General features: G+C 48.4%; 9 protein-coding genes, 1 non-coding gene and 2 pseudogenes across 10 annotated transcripts in view; 8 read left to right on the top strand and 4 right to left on the bottom strand.

Moving 5' to 3' along the window:
* The window catches only part of CNK03320 (hypothetical protein), a 3479-nt gene extending 151 nt beyond the window's left edge, over positions 1-3328 (top strand). Inside the window, exons 2-4 of the mRNA XM_024658117.1 lie at positions 4-197; positions 257-1573; positions 1630-3328. Of these exons, the coding sequence (XP_024513758.1) occupies positions 819-1573; positions 1630-1705 (831 nt within the window). The 5' untranslated portion in view covers positions 4-197; positions 257-818 and the 3' untranslated portion in view covers positions 1706-3328. The remainder of the gene's footprint in view (positions 1-3; positions 198-256; positions 1574-1629) is intronic.
* On the bottom strand, positions 2182-3413 carry CNK03310 (hypothetical protein). The gene is made up of 4 exons (XM_024658116.1): positions 3176-3413; positions 2794-3106; positions 2587-2737; positions 2182-2511 (listed from the first exon to the last, which is right to left on the bottom strand). Exons 1-4 carry the CDS (start codon positions 3219-3221, stop codon positions 2347-2349), a joined length of 675 nt encoding a protein of 224 aa, XP_024513799.1. The 5' UTR covers positions 3222-3413; the 3' UTR covers positions 2182-2346.
* An 834-nt stretch (positions 3414-4247) lies between these two features.
* Positions 4248-4330, top strand: CNK03300. Its single transcript has one exon. It is a non-coding gene; the product is annotated as a tRNA-Asp (tRNA).
* Positions 4331-4419: 89 nt separating this feature from the next.
* CNK03280 (hypothetical protein) lies at positions 4420-8201 on the top strand. Its single transcript, XM_024658115.1, has 7 exons — positions 4420-5014; positions 5071-5880; positions 5943-6200; positions 6251-6840; positions 6892-7325; positions 7379-7908; positions 7990-8201. The coding sequence occupies exons 1-7, from the start codon at positions 4691-4693 to the stop codon at positions 8083-8085; spliced, it is 3042 nt and encodes a 1013-aa protein (XP_024513759.1). The 5' UTR covers positions 4420-4690; the 3' UTR covers positions 8086-8201.
* A 181-nt stretch (positions 8202-8382) lies between these two features.
* On the bottom strand, positions 8383-9761 carry CNK03270 (expressed protein). The gene is made up of 4 exons (XM_024658114.1): positions 9570-9761; positions 9149-9517; positions 8964-9078; positions 8383-8889 (listed from the first exon to the last, which is right to left on the bottom strand). The coding sequence occupies exons 1-4, from the start codon at positions 9622-9624 to the stop codon at positions 8853-8855; spliced, it is 576 nt and encodes a 191-aa protein (XP_024513748.1). The 5' UTR covers positions 9625-9761; the 3' UTR covers positions 8383-8852.
* A 428-nt stretch (positions 9762-10189) lies between these two features.
* On the top strand, positions 10190-13266 carry CNK03260 (conserved hypothetical protein). Its single transcript, XM_024658113.1, has 4 exons — positions 10190-11613; positions 11670-12076; positions 12133-12656; positions 12752-13266. The coding sequence occupies exons 1-4, from the start codon at positions 10388-10390 to the stop codon at positions 13007-13009; spliced, it is 2415 nt and encodes an 804-aa protein (XP_024513757.1). The 5' UTR covers positions 10190-10387; the 3' UTR covers positions 13010-13266.
* A 270-nt stretch (positions 13267-13536) lies between these two features.
* CNK03240 (cytochrome c oxidase subunit V, putative) lies at positions 13537-14830 on the bottom strand. The gene is made up of 4 exons (XM_567751.2): positions 14537-14830; positions 13999-14133; positions 13776-13858; positions 13537-13699 (listed from the first exon to the last, which is right to left on the bottom strand). Exons 1-4 carry the CDS (start codon positions 14772-14774, stop codon positions 13652-13654), a joined length of 504 nt encoding a protein of 167 aa, XP_567751.1. The 5' UTR covers positions 14775-14830; the 3' UTR covers positions 13537-13651.
* On the top strand, positions 13557-13842 carry CNK03250 (annotated as a pseudogene).
* Positions 14831-16116: 1286 nt separating the features above from the next.
* On the top strand, positions 16117-17403 carry CNK03230 (40s ribosomal protein s5-1, putative). The gene is made up of 6 exons (XM_567915.1): positions 16117-16326; positions 16494-16555; positions 16612-16687; positions 16750-16862; positions 16917-17050; positions 17110-17403. Exons 1-6 carry the CDS (start codon positions 16238-16240, stop codon positions 17251-17253), a joined length of 618 nt encoding a protein of 205 aa, XP_567915.1. The 5' UTR covers positions 16117-16237; the 3' UTR covers positions 17254-17403.
* An 8-nt stretch (positions 17404-17411) lies between these two features.
* On the top strand, positions 17412-20667 carry CNK03210 (annotated as a pseudogene).
* On the bottom strand, positions 17893-20378 carry CNK03220 (hypothetical protein). The gene is made up of 4 exons (XM_024658112.1): positions 19521-20378; positions 19062-19462; positions 18454-18998; positions 17893-18373 (listed from the first exon to the last, which is right to left on the bottom strand). The coding sequence occupies exons 1-4, from the start codon at positions 20072-20074 to the stop codon at positions 18023-18025; spliced, it is 1851 nt and encodes a 616-aa protein (XP_024513798.1). The 5' UTR covers positions 20075-20378; the 3' UTR covers positions 17893-18022.
* Positions 20668-21453: 786 nt separating the features above from the next.
* CNK03200 (bacteriophytochrome histidine kinase, putative) overlaps positions 21454-22500 on the top strand; it is a 6631-nt gene continuing 5584 nt past the window's right edge. Inside the window, exons 1-2 of the mRNA XM_024658111.1 lie at positions 21454-21661; positions 21728-22500. The exon at positions 21728-22500 is cut by the window's right edge and continues 1034 nt beyond it. Of these exons, the coding sequence (XP_024513797.1) occupies positions 21735-22500 (766 nt within the window). The 5' untranslated portion in view covers positions 21454-21661; positions 21728-21734. The remainder of the gene's footprint in view (positions 21662-21727) is intronic.

Below are 22500 nucleotides of genomic sequence, written 5' to 3'. Positions count from 1 at the left end.
CAGCAATACTACAGTACACATCCAGCGCCATTCAACACTGATTTCCCACATTCAAACAGGGAACAAGGCTACAAGACAGCTAGTCCAAGAATAAGACAAGGGGAACGAGATGCCTACAGTCAAAGAAGAGAGTCCTCGGGAAGGAAATGATCCAAGGGGGGATAATAACCGAAGAATGTTCTACCGCTCGGCTGCAGGTGAGTTCACTTGCATCCAATGTTCGACATCATCTGATGCTGACATCTGTCTGTAACAGCCCGTGATGTACCAACTTTTCAAACATCCTGGGTCTCATCCCCTGACCTCATTGCGCTTAAACTGCAGTATCTGCCAGTTTATAAAGTCTGCTACTTGCATGACTGCATCTAATCGCCACGCTCCTAAAGGCTGCATTCACCCAGCCAATCTAGCAAAGCATCTTCTCACTTTCCATAACTCTAGGCACAGCCTGGAGGAAATTCAGCATCAAATCGACCGCCTGGCCTTGAACTATCCTCCACATGAAGGCCCGCATCCTCTTGTCCCCTTCTTTCCAGGCGGCATTCTACCTCCGGCGATCCCCGGTGTAGCCCGAGAGATTGGCTTCTACTGTACAATCTGCAGGAAAGCTCACAAAGGAGACAAGAAGGCTGGATACGCGAGGCTAATTACGCATTTGCAACAAGGAGCACCGTGGCCAGCAAAGCCGCTCTGTCATCCAGAAGGGTACCATCCAAGCGCTTTACTACTCTGGGAGGTCTACCTTCTATTTCCCGGTCGATCCTTTCTTTTCAGAGGTGGATCGAGATCCTGCCCAACAAGCCTACCAGCAGGACGATATGCGAATTCCAAGCACGCATGATGCAGCTGTTTGCAATGCCTTTGATCCCAGGGACAGGTCTCCGCTCTTGACCAAACTTAAATGGGATATCTTGCTTCAAGGAATCCCTCCTGAAAACATCATCCATTTGGTTTCGAATCCTACCAAGGATGAGCCTTTATACTACAACAACCTGCTAAAGGTCTGGGTCCAGAGTTTTTTTATGGACATCAATAATTATCTGGCCAAGAACCAGGACTCTCCCCTGCTTCAGCAAGTGATGTACCTGGGGTTTGACCTGGAAGTTGTTTCCGACAAGAGGATGAGAAATCTTAACGACAAAACAGTTGAGAATTACTCCCAATTGTTTTTCAAGCTGCTTCTCTTCCTAATACGGTATCACATTACAGACACTCATCCAGACATCAAACTCGACCTCACGTCTACTCAGCAAGACCATATCGACAAATTATTGGATGTTCTGTCAGAGGGCGATACCTCTTCTTCCTCCAAAGAGGCAGGGCTGCAAGTTATCCTCGACTTGGGTTACTCGCTATTGCAGCAGGGAACTACTTCAGTAAATAACTCCTCCTGGGATCAAATCATCTACAAGTTTTTGGTCTATACTAGTGTCAGGGAGGGAGGAGTCTTTGAAGAAGCGACAAACATAGCTCCACGGGTGACACGACTCTTGTGGCTGTTCAGATCAGTCGTCATCAAGAAAGTCATGACCGAATTGAAGGATTTCAAAGGCACCCCAGAGGAGATTCATGAGTAAGTGTTTCTTTGATTTTAGCACATTGACTGATGCAAGCATGACTGCTCCACAGAGTGAGCATGTCTTACACCAAAAGTACTCAGCAGAGCACACCGTGGACCCTTCCAGACACTTCTGTCAGTAGGTGACGACATCTTTGGAGCTGCCTTTTCAGACGAAAACACCTCCTCACTGATGACGAGAGACTTTGGAAGGCCATTGCCTCGAAAGTAACGGGCCTCTCCCTCCCCTCATCTTCCTCTGGTCATGGAAACCCAGCAACGTCTATGCAAGGATATTCTCAAGAAGATCTCAGACATTTCATCAGACAAGAGGCCACTGAAGTTGTTAGAGACGCTATACAGTGCTTTGGCACTGAAGTCAAAGGGACAGTATCGACCTGTGTTGTCGACACAATGACAACCTTCTTCAGAAACCCAAACATTTTGCCAGACTTGATGAGAAACAATAACAGCATTCCTCAAGCAGCCCCTCAATCAGCTGTTCAACGACCGCAGTGAAGGCTGTTCCATCTCTCCTCCGTCTGTTTCTCAATGTCTTGCTCGATACTGTAATAGGCGTACTCAACTCTCCAAATCTTGTACTTCACAGACGCGCTCCATACCGGATCTATCAGTTCGCATGACTTTCATAAACAACGTCCTATTATTCAAGAGATACCAAAAAAAATAACACATCAAGACTTCACGACGACATATAACCGCCGGTATTGAGAAGTACCTATTCAGTCCCAAATTTACTGCTCCCTCATGGCAGGATGAAAAGAGTTTTAAAGGACGAACAAGGCTCCGGCAATGACAACAAATGCTGCAACACCTGATCCAACAAGCTTACCGCCCATCACGGGATAAGCGGCACTGGCCTCGCCCACGGCGCCACTGTTAGCGCCAGAAGTGGCAGCGTTGGTAGCAACCCCGGGGGATGAAGACGTGGTCTGATGCAGTAAGAATTAAAATGAACCAATCAGTCGGAGGGATGGGACGCGGGTGTCAGATGAACAGAGACTTACGGTGACGGCTTCAGAGGCAGTACCAGAAACGCCGCTGCCAATAGTGATACCAGAAGCGGCAGAAGTGAAGCTGAGAATGTCGGAAACGGCAGATGTAGCGCTAGCGGCAGCAGAGCCAGAGGCGATGGGACTAGTAGTGACGGATACGCCTCTGGCCACAAGTTTTAGTGACCATCACCGATCCGAGCGAGTAAAAGGATAACTTACGCAAGTGTACCAGTCACGCTCGATCCAGTCTGTCCACAAACATCTTTCAACTGTTCAACGGCACTGTTCAACAAGCTCTGTTCGGAAGTAGTCATTGCGAGCTGCTCGCTCGTACAATCAAGGCAGTCGATAAACTCGTTAAAGATGCTCTGCTGGCAGACTTGCCGACAGCCACTGGTGTCACCGCTCGTGCAGTCGCTGTAGATGGACATGGCTGATTGGCAAGTAGATTGGCATGCGGCAGGGATGGTTGATGAGTCGAGTTGACGAGAGATGAGGGACATGTGACGCGGTTCAATAATGTCCATGGCAGCTAACGAGTTAGGCGTCGTTAGGAATGAATGGACCATGGCGCGACGAAAAGCTGCGATGCGTGACTTACTGACGGAAATGGCACCAAGGATGGGGAGGAGAGTGACACTGCGCATGATGATGTGGTTGCTTTTGAATGTTATAGATAAGATGTAGATAGCGTCTGATTTTAACTGCGGATAACCAAAAGTCTAAACAAGTGAGCGCGATGATGCGAAACGGCTTTCTGACCAGTTCTTATACCCCTTTGTGAAAAGACGCCCCGAACTTTAAGATTGCTGATTCCAAACAGTGATGATCAATCATACACGACACGAGTGTGTTGAGCTTAAAGCGACCTTTTTTCTATCTTTTGACCCTTTGACGGAAAAATATTATTCATTGATGGCCGAAGCTCATTCGCGTGCTGTTTACTCGTACTGTTTTTCCTGCCGAACAAGAGCGCCTTCCCCGGCCCGTCCCCGATCGCTATCCATTGAAGGGCACTGCCTACTAATAGTGCTTTTCTCCGTTTCACAAACATTCCTCCTCGTTCCCTGTTGATGCGTAGCGCTTCGTTCGTATTGATCCATCATAAAGTGAGGTACTTCGCTCGGACTCGTGACTTGAGGTTATCTCTTATCAGCGATGTAGCAGAGGAGAGCAAGACTTTTCTTTCGGAGTAAGAAAGCTTGGCATGACGCGTACGCAAAGCTCTTTACACTTAAAACACGCCGGCGAAGCCGAAGCCGATCACGATTACTCTGTCTGGCTAGCTCTGACTGATCAAGCGCCGAAACTTGATTTGTCCATTTCTTCATTTTTTGCCGGCATCTGTCGACCTTCAGGCTCAGACGCCCCTCCTCCTCCTCTCTTATCCTTCATTTATACCACGGTTTTATACTATCATATGATGTTTCAATTATCCACGTGTATTCAATCTCTCACGTCGCCTTGTTCACATCCTTGTAGCAGTTCATCACTCATCACCCATCCCTCGAACGCTCTCCTTTTAAACAATCAAAGACCCTGCTTGTACCTGAAAAAAAGAATTAAGATCGACCATCAAATGCGACAGTAATCGTACTCTGCAATGAGAGATTCCTTTGGTAGATCTAATCTGAGCACATAGATAAATAGTTATTGCTTGGGATAAAAACAAGTTCCTGTTCGTATAACGGCTAGTATGCTCGCTTGTCACTAACAGTGTCCGCGGGAGATCGGAGTTCGATTCTCCGACAGGAAGTTTCTTTTTTACCTATTTGGTGTCTGAAGCAGCGCACGCAAGCTCTTCACTTGTTATTTGTCCTTACATACAAGCTATGTTTGACAGTTTTTTTTATACTAGTCTACCACCGAAATACCCAGCATGGCAAATTCATTGACATTGCCACACCATTTGTTGCGTTGGCCGCTATCTGCTGTAGGACTTAGGCGAATGTTTGTCAACACCAAATCAACACCAAAGGACCTGTGCAACTTCACGACTGACCTCGTCATTTGCAATGGAATGACAGTTGTTCCTAACAGCAGTCTTTATTGTATTGCCCCACCCACTTCCATCTCACCCTGTCAAATGCTTCCCACGACATAGGCCACATGCGCAATGCCTCTGAAGCTATCCAGGTTCTTCAACCCCAACCTCGACAAACGCCCCAGCAAATCAAATGCGGGTGATGAGTGCAGGCTCGAGACGAGCTCCCTAACTAGCTCTCATAACTCCCATCAGTCTGCCCCCGGGTTTATTCCTACAATGTTTTCCAGGCGACTGCTTATGACCAAGCGCACTGACGATACTCGGTTATCACGATCGAAATCGGCATTAGGAACAAAGGTCCAAAAATCGCCCAAGAAGAGGAGTAGAGTCGGCTTGAAGGAGAAGTATAAGTGGAATAAAGAATATGACATGATGGAGGATGAGATGCATGAGGTATGTTGACTGCCATGGCTTTAGAAGGGCACGTCTACTGATTGGCAATCTTTTAGGAGTTGACAAAACAGGTATCTCCTCCTGCGAATGATACCCTGTCCGTACAATCCCAAAAACCAAATGGATCTAGTTCAAACAACAGTCATCCCTTGTACCACCCCGTCACAGGTCCACCTGTTGGCTGTCCGGGATATGCCTGGGATCCTTCTCAACAGACATGGATATATATCATGCCTTACGGTCAACCATATAGTGGACCAGGGTGGGCTCCTCCTAAAAAAGCATTTCAAACTCTGTATCCTCAAGCACAAGGCCCTGACGATTACACAGGACAAGGCTGGTACATGCCACATAAAATCCAGGGACCGCCTATCGTAAAGCCGCTGCCTATTAAAAAGGAAATTTCATATTACTATCCCACAGCTATTCAAATGGGACACCGTCACTCATACAACCAGCTGACTGTCGATGCCCGCCCTGCGCAGATGGCCTCTTCGTTAACATATAGAGTCTCTACATCAAACATCACATATAACCAGTCCTCTTACTATGGCCAGAACTGGGAACCTCCCCAAGCGCCTTCAGGTGCAAACAAACCTCATTTCACGAGACGACCACCGAAAACCCACGCCAAGCACGCCTCTGGATTCTCTGTCTCGCAATACAACCCATCAACATTTCGACGGCATCAAACGGACCAAGTGTACCAGGAGCGGCTACATTCCTCTTCGTTCACAAACGCAGAACACTCTCAACAGCCATCGGCGCACGTCTTCCGAAAGAAACCTAAGTCATTTTATGAAGGCCCCTCTCTTAGTGATATTCCGGATCATGATATTAGCCCCCTGTTGATAGGCGTAAATCAGGTACGCCTGTTTCCAAAACATTTTGCTTATGTCATATCTCCAACTAAACGTCGTTGGAACAGATTCAGGACGGTCAATGTTCCCGGGAATCACTAAATGAACTCCGTGTCCAGGAGTTTCCTCCAAATGATGAGAAAGTCTACAACCATCCTCCAGTTACAGATGACAAGGAAGTTAAAATCGAAAAGACATTCATTGAACAATCGGCCGAAGAGGCAAATAGGGCACAATTAACTCCAAACGATAAGGACATGGCGGACCATGAAGCCGTTATCGAACCTGGGGACATAGAGGCAAAACAGGATTTGCCCTCTGATAAAGTAAGTCGGCAGTAGAAGTAGGCGCGTAACGCAAGCTAAAGGCATTAAAGCCACAAGTAACTCTTCTCGGGGTGACAACGTCGCCTTCTATCACTCAAGGGACTTTCTCAACTTCTGCCAGTGAAGCACCCGACACCGCCTCAAATGTCGATCAACTGGATGTCACGATCATCACCCCCATAAGCCCGCTTAGTCAGGCTGCGGAATCGCAGGCACCTTTTTCCAATGAGGATGAACAGCGGCTTGAGACCAAGGATGACGAAGAAGAGGAATGGCAATATCAGCGTCATCAGCGGAAGAAAATGAAGAACAACTTCAAAACAGAACCACTTACGAAGCCCCAGGACAGTAAGTCAGTATTAAAGGATATCGACGACGAAGTATCGGAGCCTGGAAAGAGCACTCAAGGCCACGATGCGCGCGTTTCCATTGAGCTAGAAAATAGACAGCTCGACAATATCTCTTCCTGCCCAGAGGACGCGATTGAGGATGCTGAAGAAGGAGGCCTCACAGCCCACCAGGATCTAACGACTCTGAAAAAGTCCAAAGGTCAAAAGAAACGTGCAAGGGCGAAGGCAAAGAAACTTGAAGCCGACGGGGCAGACAACGGCGAGGGGAATTCCCCAAGACGACAGAAGAGGTAAGTGCCAAGAATACACATGAAGCACCTACTAAGCAGACTTTTATTTAGCTCGGATGCCAGTAAATTTACACGCATAGCCGAAGGGCAGCGATTCAGCAACAATCCCTGGTTTAAAGAAGTTCATCGGGGGACGGGCGCCAGATATATCGCCAAACGGGATATTCCACGTGGCCAAACAATCATGAAAGAGCTCGCCTTGATCAATTTACCTTACTATCAACCCAGAGATTCAAAGCAAATGGATTATCTGTTTGAAGAAACCGAACCCAGGACGAGAACTAAAATGAATAATCTTCGCAATCATTTTCCGTCAATTGACAGTCGCCTTAGTCGCATAAAGGGGAATAGCATTACGGTGAACATGGAGGACGGGGGTTATAGACTGGTTGTCTTTGAGAATATCCTCCGAATTTCAAAGGCTTGTAGACCGAATGTCAGGTTTATTTATCTCGATCCTCATAATCCCGAAGTGACTATCGCCTGTGAGTCGACGAACTGGTTGACATTTGAGTTCAGAGGCTGAGATCGATGGTAGATCTCGTTGCGATCGATGACATTCCTGCAGGCCACGAACTATTCATTCGCTACGGTCCAACCTTTTTCGGGGACAGAAATCAGCGACAACGGCTACTTCTTCAGGAAACTGGCAGCAAATGTCAGTGTAAGGATTGCTCTAGTCAATCACCGGCCATGGTGGAGCGAAGCGCCTCGAATTTCCGTAACTACTCTTGGACGATGGGTCGCATCCTCAGGGACGGCGGTGGCGACTACCCTTCTATTACTTTATCAAGATTGGAAGAAAGTTTGGCCATCATTGCAGAGGAAAGAGTGTGGGAGCATTTGTTTGAGCGGTTCAGAAATGCTTGGGAGCTGTGTGGTCTTTGGGGCGACGCCGAGAGCACAAGGGCGTGGATGAGATTGGGGAGATATGCAGCAGTTTATTCGTTGGGGGATGAGGTTGGACCAATGGAGTACGAAGAATGTGCCAAAGATCCTGTCACGTATCCCTGGTTTGGCTCTAGAGGAAGAGCGAAACTTCACGGGCCTAGCAAAGATCTTTTACTAGTGAGTCTGCTCATATTCGCTCACCCTCCTTCCTTTACATGATCATGCGAGCAGGACTGACTTGTGGTCCGTCATCAATAGCGTACCTTGGGTCCGATTGCACATGCACAGATCAACCCTCTTACAGGTAAGGAAGTGACTTTGGATGAGCTTGTTGCCGAGATCGAAGGTTGGTGAGCACTAAGAAGGGCCGTAAAGGAAAGAAAACTAGGTGGAAGAGGTGATACTTCTGAGCTATGGCTGGGGCCAAGGACTTCCAGCTATCGAGCTGCAGGTAACTCTTGTAGGTGTTCAGTCAGAGATTTGATTAGTTCCTTATGGATGTAACGTGTTTGCAACCGAAAACTGGCCACATTACCCTTATACGAATTTTGTATCACTGGATAGGATGGGTACATCAGCTTGCACATGGTAAAACGACTATAACGATCATGAATAGAACCTTGAGCCAAGCTATTATACTATAGATGCAATTTTTCTTATTTCTTACTTGTCTTGCCCACCTTCATTCTCATACCGTATTGTTCATATTGTACGATTCCATCGCAAGGATCTGACAAAATTCAGAAAAGGGTGCCTATCCTCTACTAAAAGCGATTATAAGAGCTTGATGACAGGATATACCATGTGACGGGGAATGAAAGAGGGTGAAACATAATGAATGAGACTATGGATAGATACCAAAAAAGGAAGCGAAAGAAGTCACGACAAGGGGAAAAGGGGCTATATATTAATACAAGACAAACGGAAGCTTTGACCTAGCTTTTGAATGAACAAATAAGCGAAAGGGAGATCTAAGTATAAGGACAGTAGAGGGGCGGGAATTACCGAAAAAAAAGTTATTGATACAAGGACAGTGTTCCTCTAATGAATGTATTTGGTCTATCTGGGGAAGGGAAACGTCGTGAAGGAACCGTTAGGGGAAATGTGAAGGAGCGAAAGGCCTAAGCAGAGCCAGGACTACTTCTGCGTCGGATTGGTCTACGTGCCGAATGTCAGCTTTCTCATCCCACGTTTTGCCTGGCCCTTGTTTGTAAGTGAAGTAGAGAACTGACCTCTGAGAGCTATCACCCCCTTCACAGGCAGAAGCTATACGCTCATACTCTGCGAGTGCCGAGTTCTCCCACGTCTTATCACTCCATACCTTGTCCATACATAGAGCGCAAGCGTCTGGTTACGGAAAAAAGAATGTTTATCAGCCCTCCAACTCATAGGGGATCGGGGTGAGAGTAAATCTTACATGTAGCTTTCAGCCCTGCAGGACTACAAAGTGCCTCCTGCTCACTCTTCGCGCCCTCCACCCTCGTGACTCCGCATACATTCGCACATGTGTCTTCCGTCTCTGCATCTTCCGCCTCGTACGCGTCCATCTCTATCTGTACTACAGGACTCTTTGAGCTCGACGAAGCTGAGGTGGAAGATGGAGAAGCGAAGCGGACAAGACCCGAATCATCGGTAAATTCTGTTTCGAGATCGTATGGGAGTGACTTGATGGCGGTTTTGATTAGCTCATCATCGCCGGCAGCAGGGGGCGGAATGGAACTTTTGCGGTGGATGGAGAGAGGATCTTTCAAAAAGAAGGCGGGGATTCTAGGATGTGCCGCAGGCGCTACGTGAAAGAAGTCAGTCCTGCCAAGAGCGAAAGTGAGAGAGAGACGTGCCAGCGATGGCGGAGGTGAGTAGGCCGAAAGAGAGGAGGAGTGTTAATGTGCGCATGTTGTGGTGAATATGGACGTGAGATGGAGATAAGAGTATAAGTTTTGTATAAGTACGCAGACCCAAGCGCAGACCATTTAATACTGCTAGCCTTTGTTTTGACTGCGATTCCAGCGACTCCCTTGGAAGGATAAAACCCATTCGAAGAAGATTCCACGCTAGCCAAACCTCCACGCCCGCGCTCTCTTATTCAATAATTTATAGAAAGATGCAAAATGCGAGAGGCAAGCGGCGTAGATAAGGGCCGGCTTTTCCCTGAATCTTGCCTAATCTGACGTTGACCCTGAGTTGCAGCCGAAGCCACACGATCAGACAGGCAGAAGAGCAGAGGAAGCCAGCATAAAGTTAGAGATCATTATGACCTGACTTAGTCTTTAAATTCCACTATCTGATGGGAAAAGGCACGGAAAGAAGCTAGTGAATAACGATGAACAGATGAATCCCTTCCGGCCTTTTGACTTGAAGGTGGCAACGGCTAGAATTAAATCAGCGATTTTAAAACCATGCCTGGCAGCGGAATCAGTTGCTATAACGCCGACCTCTCAAGTCCCCCGCGTCCGCCTCGTCGACGAGGAAGAGACAGACGGAAAGATAGGAAGAACAGAGTAAGGAAACGAAATACCTCAACTTTTCTCTTCTTACTTCATCTCTTTTCCCCTCATCATCATCTTCTCATTCTCAGTCCATATCCACACTTATCTACTCATACCCATATAACATATATTGAGCCCCTCAAAATAGTGATTTTCGCCGATGGACGACAATGTTGTTCACATCCAAAACTTTCTACCATCCGTTAGACGCTCCTCCTTATCCTTCTGACAATATCAGTGCCAACGCCAGCGAGGACGAAGATGAAATCAACTCTCAATCTTCAGCCCCCGCTTTTCTACCCAACGTGCATCAACACCGGAGGACCAGACCTAACATCGATATCGGTGAAACAGCAGAGGATATCGTCCCTCGACCCGAATCTGCGCCGGCACTGATAGGGACCAGTGTTAGCCGAAAGGATGAAGAAGAGGAGGTGGATAGATCTTCGAGCATAGGCCTAGCACCTCAAACCCAACCCAAAGGTCCAGCCATCAGCCCTTTCACCTGCGTCTTCTCCAGCAACGCCAGCGCCACAAATCAGCCGTCCAAGGAGCCCCAACCTGGAAAAACGAAACAATTGAAAAAGTTGATTGCGACATACAAGAAAAAGGCAATGCGCGAGCTGGAGGAACAAAGGTCATCACAACAAGACGGAGGGGTGAGCATCCAACCATCGTTTTCTGGAAAGGGGCATCTCCATACCGGCGCCGCGTGGAAAATGGGAAACTCGACAAAGGCGACGAAGACGATCAAGGGAACAATGGGCCCGGCCTTCCCGCAAGTGGAGGAGAGGTTAGTCGATAAGGAAGAGGTCCAGTTTGATGAGAAAGAAGAAAAGCTAGATGAGCCAAGAAAACGGCCCATAAATAAAGGAAATAGGACAGAGTCGGTTCTTGAAGAGCCCAAAGCTAACGCATTAATCTCCAAACCCCTACACAATAAGGCTCTTTCGAGCGATTTGTCACAACCTCATGAGTCTAATAGCAACGTAGAAGGCAACGGCACCGGCGAGAGGCTGGACACACTCGCTCAAGTGGCCACAGACACCTCAACACTCAATCTCAGCATTGAATTCATTCCGGAAGACACATCAAGTACCATGTCTGGCGGGGTTGACGATAAAAAGGACGATTCGCCATGTTTGAAAACTGATGAGTCTCCAACCCTCGGAAAGCCCGAGGAGGATATAACTGAAAAGGATGATACCACAACTCCATCGAGCCCCCATGATGAGTGGAAAATCGAGAGCCAAAAATCAACGGAACCAGTTTTACCACAGGCATCTAAAAAGTCTAAAGGCCAAAGACGGCGAGAAGCAGCAAGAGCCAAAAAGATTGCAGAGGAAGCTGAACATGAAAAAGGGAAATTGATACCTGAATTCCAGTTGCGACAACGGTATGTCTCCACCCTTTTCCTCCGAGCCCAACTTCTATTTGTTGACTAACTTGTAGACCGCCTGACCAAGTAGCCCAGGTGGTGTACAAGAATGGCATCCCGGGAGTCCCATTCTATCGCGCCGAAGTCGTCCCAGGTCGGACACACAAACAACTGTTCGCAAACCGCTTCATTCCCCGAGGCAAAACATTCCTCTGGGAACCTCCCCTCATCACTCTCAGTGGTGGTTTCACCACCAAAGAAGCAGAGGAAGTCTACGCTAGCTGTACACCTGATATCAAGACCAGGATCAATGCACTTGCGAATGCTAGGCCCGAAATGGGGCTCTATGGTCGGATGAGCACGAATAGGATACCGCTAGGTGACATGGGCAGGGTGGGGGTTTTTGAGAAGATACCCCAAGTGGCATATTCTTGTGAGGCGAATGTCAGGTTTTTATGGGCTCAAGACCGTTTTCTGGGCTGTAAGTCCCAACCTCTCCAACTATGCCACCACATTGACGATATCTCCGTTCTCTAGTCCTTGTCGCGCTAGTTGATATCCCCGAAGGCCAAAAACTCTCTGTCCGACTGGAATACGCCTTCCACCCTTCCGCCATCCGCCGGGAAAAGATATCCCAAATTAACGCTACTCCATGCACCTGCCGTCTCTGCTCCTTACCTCCTCTGTCCCGCCGCTATTCCGACGAAAATCGACTGACCTACCACCGTCTACTCGCCTCTTACCCCATCATTTCCTCTTCCGAACCCCTCTCCGCCCTCTTCCAGATTGAGAGAACCATCGAGCTCATCACTCTTGAAGGCTTGTGGGAAGCGCTCTTCGATAGGTTTGTAGATGGTTTCGAGATCTGTGTAAGGTGGGCGGATGCCAAGTCGGCGGCGGAATGGGCAGAAGCAGCGAGAGATGCTGCGATGCTTTGTCAAGGCGATTTATTTGGTGATAGTGAGTTCAAAGAGAGGTTTACGCGGGATCCAGAGCTGTATGACGGTTGGAGCAAGTTTGGGAGGACCAAACTCCGCGGTCCGACGGAAGCCATTCTCAAAGTGAGTACGGTTATCCATCGTGTCTTTCACTCGCAGCGCTCGCCACAGGGAGCTTGAATAGAAAGCTGATGCTAGGGGGTTTTGGGATGGACCAGGCGGCTATGGGCGACTATGATTTCGAAACCGCTCAGATACAAGCCCGTGCCGATCGAGCCGCTCGACGAGCTCATATAGCAGCCATGTCGTCTCATGTCCAGTCATCCTCCTCGAACTTCCCTAAACAACCGCTTATAAATAATACTCTACCTATCGACGCTCTTGTGGCTGCTATCGAAGGTAAAGGTGAAGGCGAGGAAGGAGAAGGTAGGGAAGGACAGGGGGTAACGAAATGGAAGAAAGTCTCGAAGAAGTGAGGGAAAACCCGTTGTTTGTGTCGCAGAGATATGGAGGGGGTCGGAAAGCTTGAAGGTCAAGCTTCTTTGCTGGCGTGTCAAAAAGTCACGAGGCAAACAACCCTGCTCAAACGGACAACGCAAAAATATCAATAAGGGGGTACGGTATCCCTAGGACATTGGAACACTCTCATTATCCACTATAGTGTAACCTATACCTTCTCGTTAATATGTTAGTTGAATCAGCATGTTACATATTTCTGAATCAGCAATAATGCTACGCGTTGATGGCAGGGCAGAAATGATTAGAGCGACGACGAAAGATGCCAGAATCGGAGGTTTTCACTTCTTCCCGATTGCTCTCAAAAACCCACGGTACTCTCCTTTGGTTCCTTTCCCATCATCTGCTGGTCTCTGCTCGCTTCGTCCCTAGACATTTCGCAGAGTGCGGCTTTGGACTTCCAATTTGACCTCCATTTACTCAAACAATCCTTCTCGACTGCTCGGCTCACTGTCCAACACTCAACGAAATATGCGTTATTGTTTTGTGTGCATAGCAAATACTGTGCCCAAAGAAAACAGGTCCATACATAGAATGGAATGGAATTGTTTTTATAATGATAGTGATTTGGTTCGTCAAGTTTAAGGGGATTGAACCATACCCTACTGAACCATACCCTTGCCTTTGTAACCCTCGGAGGAGACACCGGACTGTTCGAGAGTAGGGCGTTAGCGCAAGTTTTTTTGTCGCAGGCCCAGTGGTGGAGAGTAGAACAGAAGGACGTACGATAGGGTTCATGTTCTGAGACCTCATGTATTCGTTCATCTGCTCCTGGTACTCGGTAGTCATGGTCCTAGGAGGAGGAGCGGCTACACAGAGGGGAACAAATCAGCATGTAACCAAATCGTTCCAAAAAGACTCCACCGCCCAACTCCGACTAGCGCCGACTGACACCGCAAGCCAGATAGGGATAGGGTAGGGGGGTCCAGAGAAGGGAAAGGAGACGTACCTTGTGAGCGAGCCAACTCGAAGACAGCATAAGCAGTGCCGACAAGGGCAGCGACACCGACAAAGACCTTAAGAGAGTGTCCAGGCTCGTTGGCGGGGGTGCGAGGACCGTGGGGGCCGAAAGCGACAAAGTAGGCTAGTTTTGGAAAACAAATGGTTTGGGGTTTGAGGAGAGAGGTGGATGCGTGGATGGGTGAATTGACGGGGCGGTGAATGGGTGTAAAGGTGGAGAGAGCAAGAAGCATGATTAGCATGGCTCCAACGGCAGCGTGTAGTTTTCCCATGCCAGACGCTTTGGCCAGGTGCGTATGCATGAACTTAAGTTTACATGCATCAACACCTGCCACGGCACCCTTCCTCTACTCTCCAGCACGCTCCGTACACCTCCTATGCGTTGAAGAATGATGTTTCACCGCTGATGCGACATTCCGACCAATGACATTCTGTCGAACCGTCACGTCCGCTTGCGCCCGATAGTTTTTCCCCGTTCCTTCTTGGCTTGTAGAAACACAGCTAGAACGAATAGATAGACCACTCACCAGCCTTCTTCTCATCTATTGTGAGTTCCTTCCAGTTCTTCTTCTGGAGCTGCTCGAGCTGCTGGTAAACCTCGTATTGCTCCTCGGCGGGGAGGGTCTTCCAGCTGGCCTCAATGTTACCGAGAAGGGGAGCGGAGGCATTTGAGCGGGTGGAAGTGACGGAGACGGAGGGGGCGGCGGTAGCGAATCGCCTGGCCGAGAGGGGGGCGAGGGCGGATCGGAGCTTGAGGATGGACATGGTGATGATTTTGGATGAGTGGTGAGTGGGGAGAGTTGGAGAGCGAGGGAGATGTATATGCAGCCAAGGTGATAGGGCAGAAGCCGACTGTACCCGGCGTTAAAAAAAAACCCCGAGGGAGGCAACTGCAATCCGACTCTCTCCGCGAGGCATACTCAGCCTGCCTGTTTGAGCCTCCGGCTATCCTATCGCCCGCCAGTTCATGCATGGTCCTCTCAAACAGTCATGGTCAATGGATGGTGGGCTGTTCCCTTGAACCGACATTATATGCATGTCCATTGGATGCATGGGCCTCTCAAAAGCACAAAACTACAGTCACTCGCTGTCGTCGAAGGCCGCACCTCGCGCGTCTGACTCTGGCTCGGGACTTTTATTACGTCCGCTTCGTTCTTCCGTGCTCCTTACTTTTCGTAATACACTCCGAATCTTGCAAGAAATGCAAATACTTCGAGCCACAAAAACTTGGACCTCCCTTCCGTATACAATGACGAATTTAGGTCTTGATGGACAACTAATAACAAGGCCGTCAAGTGTTCCGAATACTTTTGATGATACGATTACGATACGCCGTGATAAAATAGATAATATTTCGTATATTAAAGATGATAGAAGAGGGGATGCCTGCTCTGCTTCTTGACTGTAACAGTCTTGATATGGCTCTCAAACAACTACTGATAGCAATTTTTGTACTTGCTTACGAAGTACCGAAATCGATTTCGTACCCAGAGATCAGCACTATGGGCCCGCTTATATGCCATCTGCAGTGGCCCAGGGGTGCAACGCGTGGAGTAATGTTGCGTGGAAGGATAAAGAGCAGCTGTGGTAAAGATGGACAATGATAATAAGTGACACAGTTCTGGTTATCAAATGTTGATTCACATTAACAGATAATGTTTACGTTGTTACCGTGGGGTGCAATGACGGCCGGCGAAGTCATGAAAAGCCAAAAGAAAAATGCAGAGTAGAAAAGTCAAACAGGCGAGCGCATCGAATCCGAGCAGTGAGCAGAAGGAGGAGCAACAGCAATCACGATGGAAGCAAATGATGACACTTTCAACGAACTGCGTGAGATGCAAAAAAACCAAAGGTGGAGGTGGAATGTCAGGGCGTCCAAGTGGAGGCACGGTAGGAGCGAAATGGTCGGCGATAATTCACACTCTTCCAAACTCCGACTATGAATCCGCGCCACACCCCAATGCCTTTTCTTGACATCTTCCATACAAATAGCCTAATGCCGAAATGCCGGACGCGCTCGCTCTCTTGCCCACCAGCCAGCCGGCGGATTCACCGAAAGACTCCTCACATCCTCCCAACTTGTTTCTTTCATCCATCAAGCTTCGGCCTTTTCTCCCCAACCACTTTCCGATACCGAAACTTCCTCCTACACCAAGGACGGAACAGGACAAGAACCGACTTTTTAACGGAAGGATTCTTCAAAAAACCAACAAAAAAGATTGATCAAGATGGCCGCTATCCAGGCTCTTCCTACTGAGGTGCAGAAGATTGCGAACGAGGGAACTGTCAAGCTTTTTGGCAAGTGGGAGTCTGAGGGGTGAGTGGTATTTCCATCTCATGGAGAATAACAGGATTGGCCAAAGGGGAAGCAGAGCTTGAGATCTTTGAGCGAGAGGCTGAGAAGCGAGGAGAATGAGCAAGCTGCACGGTTGAGGAATGGGAAGGTCGGGAATACGCAGAATGACGACTAACGCTGTACTGCAGTGTCGAGGTTAAGGACATCTCTCTCCAGGACTACATCAACGTTAACCACGCTGTCTACGTCCGTGAGTAACACATCTCGTATTTGTGTCAAATGTCCAATCTGACAAATAACTGGCAGCCCACACTGCTGGCCGATACGCCAAGAAGCAGTTCGCCAAGGGCCGTATGCCCATTGTCGAGCGACTCGTCAACGCGTGAGTTGGTTTTGCAAGAGTGGGGATCGAAAGGAATGTGGCTGATTGGGATCTGGTATTAGTCTCATGATGAACGGCCGAAACAACGGTAAGAAGATCATGGCCGTCCGAATCGTCCAACACGCTTTCGAGATCATCCACCTCGTCACCGAGCAGAACCCCATCCAGGTCCTCGGTAAGTTCTCGGTGTGTGAAGTAGCTTGAGGCCAGTGGCTAATCGTCATTACAGTTGACGCTATCATCAACACCGGTCCCCGAGAAGACTCTACCCGAATTGGTTCTCAGGGTACCGTCCGTCGACAGGCTGTCGACGTCTCTCCTTTGAGGCGAGTCAACCAGGCTATCTCTCTCTTGACCATTGGTGTAAGTTATCATACCCTGTGCTTACTCAATCCGCCGCCGCCACTGACAGTTTCTTCCAGACCCGAGAGTCCGCCTTCCACAACTCCAAGTCCGTCTCCGAGTGTCTCGCCGACGAGCTTGTCAACGCCGCCAAGGGCTCTTCCAACTCTTACGCCATTAAGAAGAAGGACGAGCTTGAGCGTGTCGCCAAGTCTAACCGATAATTTTCGCCAGTATACCAATTTTTATATGGTTTTGTGGAGATTGTTGGCGCTTGGTCGTTGGATGAGGTTGGGGAGTATTGTAGGAGGGCCTGTGGATGGAATAGGCTTTATTCTGGCTTTTGGCTCGCTGGCATCTGCATCAATTCAGAACACGTTCAGGCGTCTATGCGCATAAGGGATGCTGACTGCATGACGATACTGATGGTTTCTGACACTGACCCGAAGGGGCTTTGGTGAATTAGCTGCCTTCGCTGGCCAACATTGTAAATTGATCTACATTCGCATTCTGCAAGGACCTTTAGCGGTGTGCTCAACGTTTGGCGTGGCATCCAGTCAAGGAAGGCCCATTGTCACGATAGCGTCAACCTATATCAAAGAAACTCCTTGCTTGACAGCACTTGACTCTGAGAGTGTGGCTGTCATTAAAAATCGTCCTGAAGAATTATCACACAGGAGGATGACGTATAGGATTACTTGGCGAAGGTTCATATAAGTCCACAAGAGACTTGCGGCAATTAACACTACCTTGTAAACCTTTTGCGCAATCTTCATCGACCAGTTGTCCTCCACTAATATGACATCATATCATGTTTCCTTCAGATCATCACTTTTTTTCATGAAATCGAATCCATGCTAATCACATCATAGATAATACAAATATCACCAACAAAATGGCATCAAGTTACTGTTATACAACTCAGTCTTCTTCGTTATTTCTGGCCTTCAGTGACGAGACGTCGCCCGTGTATGTACAGGTACAAGCACTGCATCAGAAATGCGATTTTTTGCGCATAATTCCCATCGACTTCTTTCGATAATTCATTTTATTAGGACTGAGGCTCCCGGGGCCAAGTAGACTCTTCGGATTCAGGGGACTCGTCGTCGGACTTGAAGGGCTCACAGAAGCCGCAGGTCTCATAGGGTTAGAATTAAGAGGCGCCTGGAGGATATTCGGATCATTTTTCTCGTTCATCATGTCTGCTTTTTGAGGCTGATGAATCGTGGTATCCGGACCGGTGATGGTAATCGCCCTACCCACGTCTTCGATATTAGAGACGTCGAATAGAGGGTCCATCTTTCCTGTACGAGGATTCATGAAAGCAAAGATCCTTAATGCTTGCTGTCCGCATAAAAAGAAATCAGCATGTTTCTGGCTGGACCAAGAACGATTCGAACATAAGAGAGCATCGAGCGACTTACTCTCAAAAACGCCGGATCTGGCCCTCTCAGCTGCGTCATTTCCGTTTTCGCTGCTACGCGAAAAGTGTCCCAGATTTTTGTTTTCTTTGGCTCAACGTCGATAATGGTCGATGAAAGGATCTTCGAAATCTGATCTCCCCAAGACAACGTGGCCGCCCTCTTTGCTGGCTCTCTCCACTTTTCCGCACTCTCCTCATCGCCCCAACCACAACAAATCATGCATGCTTTTTCAAAGTCCGAAAATAGCCCTTCCCAAAGACCTTCCTGGACGGCAAGCAGTATCGCTTCTTCTACCCTTGCTAAGGCGACAGTAGGGTTGCGTTTCATGTCTCTGTCGAGGTTATCAAGGATCTCCCTACGGCGGACGCGGTTGTCGTCGCTTCTCTCACGTTCAATTAAGGGAAGGGTGCAGAGGCGGCATTGACAAATGACATTATATTCTTCAAGAATTTGTGCTTGGCGGAGCTGGAAAGGAGACGCATCGGAGGGAATATAGCGTTGGAGCAACTCGGTTCCAGGTCGAATGTCGGTCAAGGCAATACAGTCTGTAGGTTCTTTCTTTCAGCCAAATCTAGCTTCAGTCACCAAAAAAGGTAGGACCGACTTACACGCTGCAGGTCCACCACCATGACAAGCAATGGTTATATTTGCATCACAACTCCGCCTAAACTTTAACGCTTTTTCAAAGATCATGGCACGATCGCCAGTTTCCTTGAGCTTGACCGCATTAGTCAACAGAGTCCCATAGAACCCCTCTTTGGGATGAAGGTTGAGCATCTTGTCGAATCGCTGTTTGAGAGCTTTATCGGCTCGATCATAGTAATCTTGAGTATCTTTCTCAGAGTTTTTGAAAAAGTCACTGATGGTGACAAGCGGTTGTTCGACAAGGATTGTCTGACCTTGGGGGATGAACTTGGTGGCTATATATTGGGTGGAGAAAAGGCCAAAACATGGTACCTCCTTAAAGTATTGGTTTTTGTTTGGCGTCACCGCCTCTGCTATGAGTGGTCTGTCATGGGACATTACACATTAAGCTCCACGTATCAACAGTCTAAAATAAAACATACGCAAATTGTCCTGTGATGCCAGAACGTGAAAGGACAGTTGGAAAATCGTGTAAACGGTGGAGCCCTTTTTTAGCTTTGTCTACCAGCCTTTTTGCAGGGCTTTTCGGTGGTGGTGGATGAGGTGATACTGTTCCTCCTTGTGGGCTTTTTGAGCTCTTGATAGGACTAAGCAGAGCGTTGGGGCTATCTGTTGGTGGACTAGAGGAGACCGTATGGGAATCCCCTGTATCCGCAGTAAGGTGCACGTTGGTTTTGTTCTTTTGGTCTGGCTTAAGATACCAGCTTCCTGTTATTCTGACGATCGCATTACCGCTACCATCACTTTTACGAGCAGTCTCAACGAGCGCTCCGTCCTCGCCTTTCAACCTCGCTTGAAGTCCCACTGGCCCAGTGTTGAGTTTGATGGTTTCCGCGGGAATGTATGGGTCAGCTGTAGCGGCAGTAAACTGATTGCCAAAGATACTGTGGAGGACGTAGGGATAGTAAGTGAGATTGTCCTTGGTGTGTTGGGAGACGGGGGCAAGGCCGGTATAAGTCGCTGAAGTGATAGACATGATGATATGCTATGTCAACTGATAATTTGAATTGGCGCCTCTAGTATATTTTACTAAGAAGAATGAAGGGCACGCACTGGCCAGCCGTAAAATCGCACCGGTGGTGTTTATATTCGTGTCTCGAAGGGTGCTTGACATCGACCATCAGTAGTTGATGAGTAGGTAGCAGTTGCGGATCATTCAACATCGCACAGGTAATGACTTCATTGTCGATCCCTCTGGTGTGTCTGTTGATGCTGTAAAGAGTTACGAGTTGTTAGCAACTTTAGCAACTGTGAGCTATATGTTGATAAACGTGAGAATGAATGAACAGGATAGGCCTTGAAACAATCTGACGAAACAAAGAACCAAATAAGGTCTTTTTGGGCTACTTGCGAAATGGGACCAGCGCCTTCACACGGGCAGAGTTAACGCCTGACATTCCGTTGTACCCTTTGTATGGACTTCTGGATGTTTCATGAGATTTCATACATCTTTTGGGTCTTGTGAGGTGACAGAATTATAGGATTGGATTGTATGGCATGGTCACTTTCCTAAACGCTTAGCTCTGGCAGCGAATTTGAACTTTATTGCCTCTCAATGTTCCTCTTTACCCTGCCTTCTGCTTTGTTTTTCATTCATCCGATGGCGCCACCATATTACCCGTACGACGTTTTACAGTAGTAGTAGGGAGGCAGGCCTGGGCCTCCTGTCATATGTTATATGTAGATAAATGCCTATGAATCAGTGGTGCACGATTGTCATGTCACCTCTGCTCAAGTCGATGCGATGTGAGATGAGTTTGATAAGCCAGCGGTATAGATAAGCGATAAGCAAAATTCAGAAGATGTCCCCTTTCAAGGTTAATAACTCCTTGAACGAGTCAACTAATGCCGGAAAGAAGGTTGGGGATAAGGTGCGATAGCGACGACGCATGCTCTGCATGGTTTTTTATTTTTCAGGGTGCAGCTTTTTATCGATGAGCTTCGGACCGCGATGACACGCAGGCACCAGGACTTATGCTGTATAAGCCTGGAACCGACGAGGAGGTGCCTTGAACTGATCCTGCATCATCTGCCGTAGGGTTTTTTTTTTTTGGCGGCACAAATGCAGATTCCAGCAATCAGCATTCAGAGTGTGTCGTCCGGGGTTATCAGAATCATAGTCAGAATAAAGCGGCTAGCAAGAATGGAGGATGGGGAAGTATCTGGGTTAGCCGTTCGGACGAGGAATAGGGAATTAACGAAATGCCGTACCAGATATGCAGGCAATTCCAGGGTTGTCACTCGTGCCCCGGACGCACTACGACTGGCTGGCAGCGGGATCAATTCCGAGCGACTGACGGACGAAGAGGAGTCGTTCTGCTGCTTGTCTCTCACGCAATATTTTCCTTCCTTACAGCTATCCAAGATTCCCCATTCGCACAAGACTCTCTTCCAGAGTAAAGTAAATCCCTTTTAGTCAACGCACTCCACTTCTTATACCCAAGGTTTAACTCATCGCTAGGCACAACGCATCCAAGTGGACCAGTCACAAAAAACGCTAGCATAGGAGCCCGCGATCGACGTCGTGCAGCGACGCCGTGTGGTCCCCTTCAAACACATCCGCGTGCGTCTCCTTACATCCAGTAGCATGTAACAATGGTCGCTGACCTGTTTCTGTTGCGTACTGCAGATCAACAATGCCTGACGGTTCCACATCTCCCCGCGAACCGGCCAACTCAGCCTACTCTACCCACGAACCACAATCCAAGCGTCATTCATCTCCTCAATCAGTAGCGATGCCCGCAGCCCCCCGCTTCCATCGCCAACATACCTCTAGTCAAGACCATGGGTCTAGCAGCACCCCCATTTCACCGGCGGCGTCGTCGACTGGGCCACTCAGTCCCAGCATTCCACCTGGAAGCTTCGTTTTTCCTATCCGATCCGTGTTTCAGGGCATGGTCCATTCTGACTCATCAAACGGCATAACAGAAGGTCATCAGCAACGGAAAAAGGATGGCTTGCAGCGCTCATCCGGCAGCTCAAGCCCATTACGGTCGCCGGCATTGTCCGATGCTCACCGCTTTTCCACAGATGCGGCCGGGGCTTTGCATGATGAGCCAGATGCCGGTATTCAAACGATTGCTCAAATGTTACAGCAGGATGGGAGTGCTCCGCTTAAAGAAAAAGGCAAACATCAGCCAGGCGTGGCGACTTTCGTGGGTAAGGCTGAAAGAGACCGTAACGGGTCAGGTGGAGGAGAGACTTTAAAGCCTTCTTCGCCTGATGCGTCCGGTCACCTAGGAAATTCTCCAATCACGCATTCCAGCAGTGATTCCGAACACCAGAAACAACAAGATGTCGCGAAGTCTTCTCGTTCTGAGGAAGGAACAAATGATAGTCCCGAGTCGTCGCATGGTAGCGGTGGAACTCTAAAACAAGCAACACGAACAGATCTGCCCGCAG

This window comes from Cryptococcus neoformans (genome assembly GCF_000091045.1).
Source record: "Cryptococcus neoformans var. neoformans JEC21 chromosome 11 sequence".
Lineage (NCBI taxonomy): Eukaryota > Fungi > Basidiomycota > Tremellomycetes > Tremellales > Cryptococcaceae > Cryptococcus > Cryptococcus deneoformans.
The sequence above is the reverse complement of the archived record's forward strand: the minus strand, read 5'-3'. Positions and strand labels throughout refer to the sequence as shown.

Coding starts and splice junctions, on each gene's coding strand:
- CNK03310 (XM_024658116.1), bottom strand. CDS start 3,221: ATGCGCAGTGTCACTCTCCTCCCCATCCTTGGTGCCATTTCCGTCA. Junction 3,107..3,175: donor CCTTGGTGCCATTTCCGTCA/GTAAGTCACGCA, acceptor CTAACTCGTTAG/CTGCCATGGACATTATTGAA. Junction 2,738..2,793: donor AGCGTGACTGGTACACTTGC/GTAAGTTATCCT, acceptor ACTTGTGGCCAG/AGGCGTATCCGTCACTACTA.
- CNK03280 (XM_024658115.1), top strand. CDS start 4,691: ATGCCTCTGAAGCTATCCAGGTTCTTCAACCCCAACCTCGACAAACGC. Junction 5,881..5,942: donor TGTTGATAGGCGTAAATCAG/GTACGCCTGTTT, acceptor TCGTTGGAACAG/ATTCAGGACGGTCAATGTTC. Junction 6,841..6,891: donor TCCCCAAGACGACAGAAGAG/GTAAGTGCCAAG, acceptor ACTTTTATTTAG/CTCGGATGCCAGTAAATTTA.
- CNK03270 (XM_024658114.1), bottom strand. CDS start 9,624: ATGCGCACATTAACACTCCTCCTCTCTTTCGGCCTACTCACCTCCGCC. Junction 9,079..9,148: donor TGCAGGGCTGAAAGCTACAT/GTAAGATTTACT, acceptor TTCCGTAACCAG/ACGCTTGCGCTCTATGTATG. Junction 8,890..8,963: donor GGGGGTGATAGCTCTCAGAG/GTCAGTTCTCTA, acceptor TTCGGCACGTAG/ACCAATCCGACGCAGAAGTA.
- CNK03260 (XM_024658113.1), top strand. CDS start 10,388: ATGTTGTTCACATCCAAAACTTTCTACCATCCGTTAGACGCTCCTCCT. Junction 11,614..11,669: donor GAATTCCAGTTGCGACAACG/GTATGTCTCCAC, acceptor ACTAACTTGTAG/ACCGCCTGACCAAGTAGCCC. Junction 12,657..12,751: donor CGACGGAAGCCATTCTCAAA/GTGAGTACGGTT, acceptor GGGATGGACCAG/GCGGCTATGGGCGACTATGA.
- CNK03240 (XM_567751.2), bottom strand. CDS start 14,774: ATGTCCATCCTCAAGCTCCGATCCGCCCTCGCCCCCCTCTCGGCCAGG. Junction 14,134..14,536: donor AATAGATGAGAAGAAGGCTG/GTGAGTGGTCTA, acceptor TTCCAAAACTAG/CCTACTTTGTCGCTTTCGGC. Junction 13,859..13,998: donor CGAGTTGGCTCGCTCACAAG/GTACGTCTCCTT, acceptor CCCTCTGTGTAG/CCGCTCCTCCTCCTAGGACC.
- CNK03230 (XM_567915.1), top strand. CDS start 16,238: ATGGCCGCTATCCAGGCTCTTCCTACTGAGGTGCAGAAGATTGCGAAC. Junction 16,327..16,493: donor GGCAAGTGGGAGTCTGAGGG/GTGAGTGGTATT, acceptor GCTGTACTGCAG/TGTCGAGGTTAAGGACATCT. Junction 16,863..16,916: donor GAACCCCATCCAGGTCCTCG/GTAAGTTCTCGG, acceptor TCGTCATTACAG/TTGACGCTATCATCAACACC.
- CNK03220 (XM_024658112.1), bottom strand. CDS start 20,074: ATGTCTATCACTTCAGCGACTTATACCGGCCTTGCCCCCGTCTCCCAA. Junction 19,463..19,520: donor GGCATCACAGGACAATTTGC/GTATGTTTTATT, acceptor GTCCCATGACAG/ACCACTCATAGCAGAGGCGG. Junction 18,374..18,453: donor CAGATCCGGCGTTTTTGAGA/GTAAGTCGCTCG, acceptor TTATGCGGACAG/CAAGCATTAAGGATCTTTGC.